A 13,803-nucleotide genomic window follows, 5' to 3' on the forward strand; every position below is an offset into this window, starting at 1 on the left:
GTGGAAGAAGAAGTGATACAACAGGATGAAAGTGGTGAGGTTGAATGAAGGGTGAAGCTGCTGCTAAAGACACTGAGCTATTGGTCAGTTCTGGGGTTTCATCCCCTCTAATAGATTAGGACTTGGGGAGGGTGAGCTACCTGGCCGGGGCTGCCACCTTGGGCCGGGGGGCTGCCACCTTGGGCCGTATCCACAAAGCGTCTCAGAGTAGAACATGTGTCCTTAGCGCTGAGAATAGAGACATACTCCTGCTCTTATGTGTAGAAATAAAAGCTATGTGTGAAGCCTCTTTAGTCATGAGAGTCCCACCTAGTGGACAGATGTTTTGCAGACCTCATGATCCACTGTGCTCTTGATAAGAAGTTACATCGTGTGTCTGTTATTATTGATTTGTCGAAGGCGTTTGACACCGTGGACCATGCTGTGTTAGTGCAAAGGTTAAAATGTTGTGGAATTACTGGTCATGCTCTAGATTGGTTTTTAAGTATGTATCAAATCGTACGCAATGTGTAATGGCGGATGGTTGTAAATCCATAGAGGTGTGCTCAGGTGTTCCGCAAGGTTCTATTTTGGGCCCACTGTTGTTCATTTTGGATATCAACAACATTGGGGATCTTATTGAAACAGCGGATGTTTATTTTTATGCAGATGATAATGTTCTTTATTCAAGTGGTAGTAGTTTATCTTTAGCTTTTGAAAATGCTCAAAGAGAATGTAACATCATACAACAGAATCTGTATGATTTAAAGCTGATTCTAAATTCGGGTAAAACAAAATTAATGGTATTTTCAAATGCCAGGCATGTTACAAATCATGTCATTGCTACATTGGCTGGACATCTGGACAGATGTTTTGCAGACCTCATGAGAGTCCCACCTAGAGGACAGGTGGGACGTCACTTCCTCTTGAATTTGCAGACGTGTTGCTGTGCGTTTTGTTGCTGTGCGTTTTGTTGCCAACCTTACTTTGCTAGCTGACAACTTTACGTTTTTTTCTTTTTACTTTTTAATTACCGTTTATATTTTTAGTTTTTCCATCACAACTTTTTTCCCTCATTCAACTTTTTCACTCCGGACGCTTTATCTGGACATGGTTCGTCAGTACTTTCAACAGCCGAAGCTAAGTAGTAACATTAACATGATGTCTTTTAATTGCAGTCGCTGTACTCATAATATACAGGAGAACGATCGCCTTACGGCGAGGATAGCTGTGCTACAAGCCCAGCTTCAGACGCAATCGTTAGGCAAGGGTAATTTCAGTGTAGGAAAGGATGAAACAGCGTCTGTGCCACCAGTAAGTACAGATAGTAACGTTAGTATAAATCCCCCCGCACAGTCCCCGCAGCCGGACAACTTTCTCATGGCTTCTGGAGGGAAATGCTGTAGGAATGCTCAACTGGTGTCGCTCATTCAGCCGACAGAAACTTTCAACCGGTTTTCCCCATTAAGTAGCGAGTCGGAGTCTGAGGCCGAGTCTTCTCTTGTCTCTACTCCTCCCGTTACGGGGTCTGAGACGCCGAAGGCTCCCACCATTAGCTCTGACAAATTGAAAACCCTAGTCATTGGCGACTCCATTACCCGCAGTATTAGACTTAAAACGAATCACCCAGCGATCATACACTGTTTACCAGGGGGCAGGGCTACCGACGTTAAGGCTAATCTGAAGATGGTGCTGGCTAAAGCTAAAACTGGCGAGTGTAGAGAGTATAGAGATATTGTTATCCACGTCGGCACCAACGATGTTAGGATGAAACAGTCAGAGGTCACCAAGCGCAACATAGCTTCAGCGTGTAAATCAGCTAGAAAGATGTGTCGGCATCGAGTAATTGTCTCTGGCCCCCTCCCAGTTAGGGGGAGTGACGAGCTCTACAGCAGAGTCTCACAACTCAATCGCTGGTTGAAAACTGTTTTCTGCCCCTCCCAAAAGATAGAATTTGTAGATAATTGGCCCTCTTTCTGGGACTCACCCACAAACAGGACCAAGCCTGACCTGCTGAGGAGTGACGGACTCCATCCTAGCTGGAGGGGTGCTCTCATCTTATCTACCAACATAGACAGGGCTCTAACTCCACAATGAAATAGGGTGCAGGCCAGGCAGCAGGCTGTTAGCCAACCTGCCAGCTTAGTGGAGTCTGCCACTAGCATAGTCAGTGTAGTCAGCTCAGCCATCCCCATTGAGACTGTGTCTGTGCCTCGATCTAGGTTGGGCAAAACTAAACATGGCGGTGTTCGCCTTAGCAATCTCATTAGGATAAAGACCTCCTCCATTCCTGCCATTATTGAAAGAGATCGTGATACCTCACATCTCAAAATAGGGTTACTTAATGTTAGATCCCTCACTTCAAAGGCAGTTATAGTCAATGAACTAATCACTGATCACAATCTTGATGTGATTGGCCTGACTGAAACATGGCTTAAGCCTGATGACTTTATTGTGTTAAATGAGGCCTCACCTCCTGGTTACACTAGTGACCATATCCCCCGTGCATCCCGCAAAGGCGGAGGTGTTGCTAACATTTACGATAGCAAATTTCAATTTACAAAAAAGAAAATGACGTTTTCGTCTTTTGAGCTTCTAGTCATGAAATCTATGCAGCCTACTCAATCACTTTTTATAGCTACTGTTTACAGGCCTCCTGGGCCATATACAGCGTTCCTCTCTGAGTTCCCTGAATTCCTATCGGACCTTGTAGTCATAGCAGATCATATTCTAATTTTTGGTGATTTTAATATTCATATGGAGAAGTCCACAGACCCACTCCAAAAGGCTTTCGGAGCCATCATCGACTCAGTGGGTTTTGTCCAACATGTCTCTGGACCTACTCACTGCCACAGTCATACTCTGGACCTAGTTTTGTCCCATGGAATAAATGTTGTAGATCTTAATGTTTTTCCTCATAATCCTGGACTATCGGACCACCATTTTAGTACGTTTGAAATCGCAACAAATAATCTGCTCAGACCCCAACCAAGGAGCATCAAAAGTCGTGCTATAAATTCTCAGACAACACAAAAATTCCTTGATGCCCTTCCAGACTCCTTCTGCCTACCCAAGGACGTCAGAGGACAAAAATCAGTTAACAACTTAACTGAGGAACTCAATTTAACCTTGCGCAATACCCTAGATGCAGTTGCACCCCTAAAAACGAAAAACATTTGTCATAAGAAACTAGCTCCCTGGTATACAGAAAATACCTGAGCTCTGAAGCAAGCTTCCAGAAAATTGGAACGGAAATGGCGCCACACCAAACTGGAAGTCTTCCGACTAGCTTGGAAAGACAGTACCGTGCAGTATCGAAGAGCCCTCACTGCTGCTCGATCATCCTACTTTTCCAACTTAATTGAGGAAAATAAGAACAATCCAAAATTTATTTTTGATACTGTTGCAAAGCTAACCAAAAAGCAGCATTCCCCAAGAGAGGATAACTTTCACTTCAGCAGTAATAAATTCATGAACTTCTTTGAGGAAAAGATCATGATCATTAGAAAGCAAATTACGGACTCCTCTTTAAATCTGCGTATTCCTCCAGGGCTTAGCTGTCCTGGATCTGCACAGCTCTGCCAGGGCCTGGGATCGGGAGAGACACTTAAGTGTTTTAGTACTATATCTCTTGACACAATGATGAAAATAATCATGGCCTCTAAACCTTCAAGCTGCATACTGGATCCTATTCCTACTAAACTACTGAAAGAGCTGCTTCCTGTGCTTGGCCTTCCTATGTTGAACATAATAAACGGCTCTCTATCCACCGGATGTGTACCAAACTCACTAAAAGTGGCAGTAATAAAGCCTCTCTTGAAAAAGCCAAACCTTGACCCGGAAAATATAAAAAACTATCGGCCTATATCGAATCTTCCATTCCTCTCAAAAATTTTAGAAAAAGCTGTTGCGCAGCAACTCACTGCCTTTCTGAAGACAAACAATGTATACGAAATGCTTCAGTCTGGTTTTAGACCCCATCATAGCACTGAGACTGCACTTGTGAAGGTGGTAAATGACCTTTTAATGGCGTCAGACCGAGGCTCTGCATCTGTCCTCGTGCTACTAGACCTTAGTGCTGCCTTTGACACCATCGATCACCACATTCTTTTGGAGAGACTGGAAACCCAAATTGGTCTACACGGACAAGTTCTGGCCTGGTTTAGATCTTATCTGTCGGAAAGATATCAGTTTGTCTCTGTGAATGGTTTGTCCTCTGACAAATCAACTGTACATTTCGGTGTTCCTCAAGGTTCCGTTTTAGGACCACTATTGTTTTCACTATATATTTTACCTCTTGGGGATGTTATTCGAAAACATAATGTTAACTTTCACTGCTATGCGGATGACACACAGCTGTACATTTCAATGAAACATGGTGAAGCCCCAAAATTGCCCTTGCTAGAAGCCTGTGTTTCAGACATAAGGAAGTGGATGGCTGAAAACGTTCTACTTTTAAACTCGGACAAAACAGATATACTTGTTCTAGGTCCCAAGAAACAAAGAGATCTTCTGTTAAATCTGACAATTAATCTTGATGGTTGTAAAGTCGTCTCAAATAAAACTGTGAAGGACCTCGGCGTTACTCTTGACCCTGATCTCTCTTTTGACGAACATATCAAGACTGTTTCAAGGACAGCTTTTTTCCATCTACGTAACATTGCAAAAATCAGAAATTTTCTGTCCAAAAATGATGCAGAAAAATTAATACATGCATTTGTTACTTCTAGGCTAGACTACTGCAATGCTCTACTTTCCGGCTACCCGGATAAAGCACTAAATAAACTTCAGTTAGTGCTAAATACGGCTGCTAGAATCCTGACTAGAACCAAGAAATTTGATCATATTACTCCAGTGCTAGCTTCCTGGCTTCCTGTTAAGGCAAGGGCTGATTTCAAGGTTTTACTGTTAACCTATAAAGCGTTACATGGGCTTGCTCCTACCTATCTTTCCGAGTTGGTCCTGCCGTACATACCTACACGTACGCTACGGTCACAAGACGCAGGCCTCCTAATTGTCCCTAGAATTTCTAAGCAAACAGCTGGAGGCAGGGCTTTCTCCTATAGATCTCAATTTTTATGGAATGGTCTGCCTACCCATGTGAGAGACGCAGACTCGGTCTCAACCTTTAAGTCTTTACTGAAGACTTATCTCTTCAGTAGGTCATATGATTGAGTGTAGTCTGGCCCAGGAGTGTGAAGGTGAACGGAAAGGCTCTGGAGCAACGAACCGCCCTTGCTGTCTCTGCCTGGCCGGTTCCCCTCTACTGGGATTCTCTACCTCTAACCCTATTACAGGGGCTGAGTCACTGGCTTACTGGTGCTCTTTCATGCCGTCCCTAGGAGGGGTGCGTCACTTGAGTGGGTTGAGTTACTGACGTGATCTTCCTGTCTGGGTTGGCGCCCCCCCTTGGTTTGTGCTGTGGTGGAGATCTTTGTGGGCTATACTCGGCCTTGTCTCAGGATTGTAAGTTGGTGGCTGAAGATATCCCTCTAGTGGTGCGGGGGCTGTGCTTTGGCAAAGTGGGTGGGGTTATATCCTTCCTGTTTGGCCCTGTCCGGGGGTATCATCGGATGGGGCCACAGTGTCTCCTGACCCCTCCTGTCTCAGCCTCCAGTATTTATGCTGCAGTAGTTTATGTGTCGGGGGGCTAGGGTCAGTTGGTTATATCTGGAGTACTTCTCCTGTCTTATCCAGTGTCCTGTGTGAATTTAAGTATGCTCTCTCTAATTCTCTCCTTCTCTCTTTCTTTCTCTCTCTCGGAGGACCTGAGCCCTAGGACCATACGTCAGGACTACTGGGCATGATGACTCCTTGCTGTCCCCAGTCCACCTGGCCTTGCTGCTGTTCCAGTTTCAACTGTTCTGCCTGCAGTTATGGAACCCCTACCTGTCCCAGACCTGCTGTTTTCAACTCTTAATGATCGGCTATGAAAAGCCAACTGACATTTATTCCTGATTATTATTTGACCATGCTTGTCATTTATGAACATTTTGAACATCTTGGCTCTCTCTAATTCTCTCCTTCTCTCTTTCTTTCTCTCTCTCGGAGGAACTGAGCCCTAGGACCATACGTCAGGACTACCGGGCATGATGACTCCTTGCTGTCCCCAGTCCACCTGGCCTTGCTGCTGTCCCAGTTTCAACTGTTCTCCCTGCAGTTATGGAACCCCTACCTGTCCCAGACCTGCTGTTTTCAACTCTTAATTATCGGCTATGAAAAGCCAACTGACATTTATTCCTGATTATTATTTGACCATGCTTGTCATTTATGAACATTTTGAACATCTTGGCCATGTTCTGTTATAATCTCCACCCGGCACAGCCAGAAGAGGACTGGCCACCCCTCATAGCCTGGTTCCTCTCTAGGTTTCTTCCTAGGTTTTGGCCTTTCTAGGGAGTTTTTCCTAGCCACCGTGCTTCTACACCTGCATTGCTTGCTGTTTGGGGTTTTAGGCTGGGTTTCTGTACAGCACTTCGAGATATTAGCTGATGTACGAAGGGCTATATAAAATAAACTTGATTGATTGATTGATTGATGTTTAGCAGACCTCATGAGAGTCCTGTACTGGGTAGATAACGCCATGCAGCCTACCTAGCAGCACCATGTAGCCTACTAGATAATGCCATGCAGCCTACCTAGCAGCACCATGTAGCCTACTAGATAACGCCATGCAGCCTACCTAGCAGCACCATGTAGCCTACTAGATAACGCCATGTAGCCTACTAGATAATGCCATGCAGCCTACCTAGCAGCACCATGTAGCCTACTAGATAATGCCATGCAGCCTACCTAGCAGCACCATGTAGCCTACTAGATAACGCCATGCAGCCTACCTAGCAGCACCATGTAGCCTACTAGATAACGCCATGCAGCCTACCTAGCAGCACCATGTAGCCTACCTAGCTATGGGGGTGTCACAATGATGTCGCTCTTGCTGCTGTTGAGTCTCTGATCCACCTCTACGCAGACGACACCATTCTGTATACATCAGGCCCTTCTTTGGACACTGTGTTAACTAACCTCCAGACAAGCTTCAATGCCATACTACTCTCCTAATAAAGGTGAAATTTAAAATTTAAAATGTTGCCTACCTAGCAGCACCATGTAGCCAACCTAGCAGCACCATGTAGCCAACCTAGCAGCACCATGTAGCCTACCTAGCAGGATCATGTAGCCTACCTAGCAGCACCATGTAGCCTACCTAGCAGGATCATGTAGCCTACCTAGCAGGATCATGTAGCCTACCTAGCAGCACCATGTAGCCAGCCTACCTGCATCATGTCATCCAGACAGTTGAAGATGTATTTCCTGGCCTCCTTAGACTTGATGCCCATCTCAGCCTCGTGCTCTGAAGGAGTCTATTTAAACACAGAAAGGATTTACGTTACACTCCTCATATTCATAAGGCTCAATTTGTACCTTTATTTAACTTGGCAAGTCAGTTAAGAACAAATTCTTATTTACAATGACGGCCTACCAGGGAACAGTGGGTTAACTGCCTTTTTCAGGGGCAGAACGACAGATTTTTACCTTGTCAGCTCGGGGATTCAATCCAGCAACCTTTCGGTTACTGGCCAAACGCTCTAACCACTAGGCTACCTGCCGCGCTGAAGCTTGAATATACAGGAAAAGGAAAAATGACATTTTTGTGTGCATCTCCATAAAGCATTGCAGAGTTGCCTACATGACTTATTTCAAGAAAGGTAGATCTTCCTAAGAAAAACAAAGCTAGTTTATGCCTAAACAATTACAAGATTGTTGCAGCAGAGCAGTGAGGAGGGGTGTAATACCTTGATTCTCCAGAGGGGGTAGCTAGAGTCAGGTCCTCTCTTAAAGAAGCGGCTGGTCTTGGTGCCGGCACTCAGCAGGTACTCTGCAGGCAGACCCTGGGTCTGTGAGATGTACCGGATCTAGTGGAGGAGGGAAGGAAGGAAGGAAGGTATTACACAATACATGACTATCAACAGTTTGATATAGCTTGGTATATTACCATCATAAGAGTTGAGGATAAAATGTGTTTGTTTGTGTATCTGTAGAAGTACTAACCTGGTCGTACTCTGATGCCCCGGGATAGAGGGGCCAGCCCAGGAACAGCTCAGCTATAACACAGCCCAGAGACCACATGTCTATAGACTCAAAGAACGGCAAACCCAGGATAATCTCTGGAGCCCTGAGGGAGAAAACATAGAACTCATTATACCAAGACTGTAGTGGAATAACCACCTGGACTCATTATACCAAGACTGTTGTGGAATAACCACCTGGACTTATTATACCAAGACTGTAGTGGAATAACCACCTGGACTTGTTATACCAAGACTGTAGTGGAATAACCACCTGGACTCATTATACTAAGACTGTTGTGGAATAACCACCTGGACTCATTATACCAAGACTGTTGTGGAATAACCACCTGGACTCATTATACCAAGACTGTTGTGGAATAACCACCTGGACTTATTATACCAATACTGTAGTGGAATAACCACCTGGACTTGTTATACCAAGACTGTTGTGGAATAACCACCTGGACTTATTATACCAATACTGTAGTGGAATAACCACCTGGACTCATTATACCAAGACTGTTGTGGAATAACCACCTGGACTCATTATACCAAGACTGTAGTGGAATAACCACCTGGACTCATTATACCAATACTGTAGTGGAATAACCACCTGGACTCATTATACCAAGACTGTTGTGGAATAACCACCTGGACTCATTATACCAAGACTGTTGTGGAATAACCACCTGGACTCATTATACTAAGACTGTTGTGGAATAACCACCTGGACTCATTATACCAAGACTGTTGTGGAATAACCACCTGGACTCATTATACCAAGACTGTTGTGGAATAACCACCTGGACTTATTATACCAATACTGTAGTGGAATAACCACCTGGACTTGTTATACCAAGACTGTAGTGGAATAACCACCTGGACTTGTTATACCAAGACTGTAGTGGAATAACCACCTGGACTTATTATACCAAGACTGTAGTGGAATAACCACCTGGACTCATTATACCAAGACTGTTGTGGAATAACCACCTGGACTCATTATACCAATACTGTAGTGGAATAACCACCTGGACTCATTATACCAAGACTGTTGTGGAATAACCACCTGGACTCATTATACCAAGACTGTTGTGGAATAACCACCTGGACTCATTATACCAAGACTGTTGTGGAATAACCACCTGGACTTATTATACCAAGACTGCTGTGGAATAACCACCTGGACTCATTATACCAAGACTGCTGTGGAATAACCACCTGGACTCATTATACCAAGACTGCTGTGGAATAACCACCTGGACTCATTATACCAAGATAGTAGTGGAATAACCACCTGGACTCATTATACCAAGACTGCTGTGGAATAACCACCTGGACTCATTATACCAAGATAGTAGTGGAATAGCCACCTGGACTCATTATACGAAGATAGTAGTGGAATAACCACCTGGACTCATTACACTAAGACTGTTGTGAAATAACCACCTGGACTCATTATACCAAGACTGTTGTGGAATAACCACCTGGACTCACTATACCAAGATTGTAGTGGAATAACCCCCTGGACTCATTATACCAAGATTGTAGTGGAATAACCACCTGGGTTCTTTATACCAAGATAGTAGTGGAATAACCACCTGGGCTCATTATACCAAGACTGTAGTGGAATAACCACCTGGACTCATTATACTAAGACTGTAGTGGAATAACCACCTGAACTCACTATGCCAAGACTGTAGTGGAATAACCACCTGGACTCACTATACCAAGATTGTAGTGGAATAACCCCCTGGACTCATTATACCAAGATTTTAGTGGAATAACCACCTGGACTCACTATACCAAGACTGTAGTGGAATAAACACCTGGATTTTTTGCAGTCTCAGATTCTCAAAGGTGGGTGGAATAATTGACTTTTTATATGTGATTCACCTGTATATACACCAATGTCAGTCAAAATGTCAGATTTACCTGTACCATAATATATCTGTACCATAATGTCAGATATACCTGTACCATAATGTCAGATATACCTGTACCGTAATGTCAGACATACCTGTACCATAATGTCAGATATACCTGTACCATAATGTCACATATACCTGTACCGTAATGTCAGATATACCTGTACCATAATGTCAGATATACCTGTACCATAATGTCAGATATACCTGTACCGTAATGTCACGTATACCTGTACCATAATGTCACATATACCTGTACCATAATGTCACATATACCTGTACCATAATGTCAGATATACCTGTACCATAATGTCAGATATACCTGTACCATAATGTCAGATTTACCTGTACCATAATGTCAGATATACCTGTACCATAATGTCACATATACCTGTACCATAATGTCACATATACCTGTACCATAATGTCACATATACCTGTACCATAATGTCAGATATACCTGTACCATAATGTCAGATATACCTGTACCATAATGTCACATATACCTGTACCATAATGTCACGTATACCTGTACCATAATGTCACGTATACCTGTACCGTAATGTCACATATACCTGTACCATAATGTCAGATATACCTGTACCATAATGTCAGATATACCTGTACCGTAATGTCACATATACCTGTACCATAATGTCAGATATACCTGTACCATAATGTCAGATATACCTGTACCATAATGTCAGATATACCTGTACCATAATGTCACATATACCTGTACCATAATGTCACATATACCTGTACCGTAATGTCAGATATACCTGTACCATAATGTCAGATATACCTGTACCATAATGTCAGATATACCTGTACCATAATGTCAGATATACCTGTACCGTAATGTCAGACATACCTGTACCATAATGTCACATATACCTGTACCGTAATGTCACATATACCTGTACCGTAATGTCAGACATACCTGTACCATAATGTCACATATACCTGTACCATAATGTCAGATATACCTGTACCATAATGTCAGATATACCTGTACCATAATGTCACATATACCTGTACCATAATGTCACATATACCTGTACCATAATGTCACATATACCTGTACCATAATGTCACATATACCTGTACCGTAATGTCAGACATACCTGTACCATAATGTCACATATACCTGTACCATAATGTCAGATATACCTGTACCATAATGTCACATATACCTGTACCATAATGTCAGATATACCTGTACCATAATGTCAGATATACCTGTACCATAATGTCAGATATACCTGTACCATAATGTCAGATATACCTGTACCATAATGTCAGATATACCTGTACCATAATGTCAGATATACCTGTACCATAATGTCAGATATACCTGTACCATAATGTCAGATATACCTGTACCATAATGTCAGATATACCTGTACCATAATGTCAGACATCCCTGTACCATAATGTCAGACATCCCTGTACCATAATGTCAGATATACCTGTACCATAATGTCAGATATACCTGTACCATAATGTCACATATACCTGTACCATAATGCCACATATACCTGTACCATAATGTCTGATATACCTGTACCATAATGTCTGATATACCTGTACCATAATGTCTGATATACCTGTACCATAATGTCTGATATACCTGTACCATAATGTCACGTATACCTGTACCATAATGTCAGATATACCTGTACCATAATGTCAGATATACCTGTACCATAATGTCACATATACCTGTACCATAATGTCACATATACCTGTACCATAATGTCTGATATACCTGTACCATAATGTCTGATATACCTGTACCATAATGTCTGATATACCTGTACCATAATGTCAGACATCCCTGTACCATAATGTCAGACATCCCTGTACCATAATGTCAGATATACCTGTACCATAATGTCAGATATACCTGTACCATAATGTCAGATATACCTGTACCATAATGTCAGATATACCTGTACCATAATGTCAGACATACCTGTACCATAATGTCAGACATACCTGTACCATAATGTCAGATATACCTGTACCATAATGTCAGATATACCTGTACCATAATGTCAGATATACCTGTACCATAATGTCAGATATACCTGTACCATAATGTCAGATATACCTGTACCATAATGTCAGATATACCTGTACCATAATGTCACATATACCTGTACCGTAATGTCAGATATACCTGTACCGTAATGTCAGATATACCTGTACCGTAATGTCAGATATACCTGTACCATAATGTCAGATATACCTGTACCATAATGTCAGATATACCTGTACCATAATGTCAGATATACCTGTACCATAATGTCAGATATACCTGTACCATAATGTCAGATATACCTGTACCATAATGTCAGATATACCTGTACCATAATGTCAGATATACCTGTACCATAATGTCACGTATACCTGTACCATAATGTCACGTATACCTGTACCATAATGTCACATATACCTGTACCATAATGTCACATATACCTGTACCATAATGTCACATATACCTGTACCATAATGTCACATATACCTGTACCATAATGTCACATATACCTGTACCATAATGTCACATATACCTGTACCATAATGTCAGATATACCTGTACCATAATGTCAGATATACCTGTACCATAATGTCAGACATCCCTGTACCATAATGTCAGATATACCTGTACCATAATGTCAGATATACCTGTACCATAATGTCAGATATACCTGTACCATAATGTCAGATATACCTGTACCATAATGTCAGATATACCTGTACCATAATGTCAGATATACCTGTACCATAATGTCAGATATACCTGTACCATAATGTCAGATATACCTGTACCATAATGTCAGATATACCTGTACCATAATGTCAGATATACCTGTACCATAATGTCAGATATACCTGTACCATAATGTCAGATATACCTGTACCATAATGTCACATATACCTGTACCATAATGTCAGATATACCTGTACCATAATGTCAGATATACCTGTACCATAATGTCAGATATACCTGTACCATAATGTCAGATATACCTGTACCATAATGTCAGATATACCTGTACCATAATGTCACATATACCTGTACCATAATGTCACGTATACCTGTACCATAATGTCAGATATACCTGTACCATAATGTCAGATATACCTGTACCATAATGTCAGATATACCTGTACCATAATGTCAGATATACCTGTACCGTAATGTCAGATATACCTGTACCGTAATGTCAGATATACCTGTACCATAATGTCAGATATACCTGTACCATAATGTCAGATATACCTGTACCATAATGTCAGATATACCTGTACCATAATGTCAGATATACCTGTACCATAATGTCAGATATACCTGTACCATAATGTCAGATATACCTGTACCATAATGTCAGATATACCTGTACCATAATGTCACGTATACCTGTACCATAATGTCACGTATACCTGTACCATAATGTCACATATACCTGTACCATAATGTCACATATACCTGTACCATAATGTCACATATACCTGTACCATAATGTCAGATATACCTGTACCATAATGTCACATATACCTGTACCATAATGTCACGTATACCTGTACCATAATGTCACATATACCTGTACCATAATGTCAGATATACCTGTACCATAATGTCAGATATACCTGTACCATAATGTCAGATATACCTGTACCATAATGTCAGATATACCTGTACCATAATGTCAGATATACCTGTACCATAATGTCAGATATACCTGTACCATAATGTCAGATATACCTGTACCATAATGTCAGATATACCTGTACCATAATGTCACATATACCTGTACCAT

General features: G+C 41.9%; 1 protein-coding gene across 4 annotated transcripts in view; it reads right to left on the reverse strand.

Annotated features, from left to right (window-relative positions):
* Positions 1 to 13,803, reverse strand: part of LOC120058164 (homeodomain-interacting protein kinase 1-like) — a 55,882-nt gene that overhangs the window by 25,544 nt on the left and 16,535 nt on the right. For all 4 annotated transcript variants that reach the window (XM_039006643.1, XM_039006658.1, XM_039006651.1 and 1 more), the window contains exons 5-7: positions 8,029 to 8,152; positions 7,773 to 7,892; positions 7,254 to 7,340 (exon numbers count right to left, since the gene is read on the reverse strand). In XM_039006643.1, coding sequence (XP_038862571.1) covers positions 7,254 to 7,340; positions 7,773 to 7,892; positions 8,029 to 8,152 — 331 coding nt within the window. The remainder of the gene's footprint in view (positions 1 to 7,253; positions 7,341 to 7,772; positions 7,893 to 8,028; positions 8,153 to 13,803) is intronic.

The sequence above is a fragment of the Salvelinus namaycush genome, chromosome 2 (assembly GCF_016432855.1).
Source record: "Salvelinus namaycush isolate Seneca chromosome 2, SaNama_1.0, whole genome shotgun sequence".
NCBI classification, from domain to species: Eukaryota; Metazoa; Chordata; class Actinopteri; order Salmoniformes; family Salmonidae; genus Salvelinus; species Salvelinus namaycush.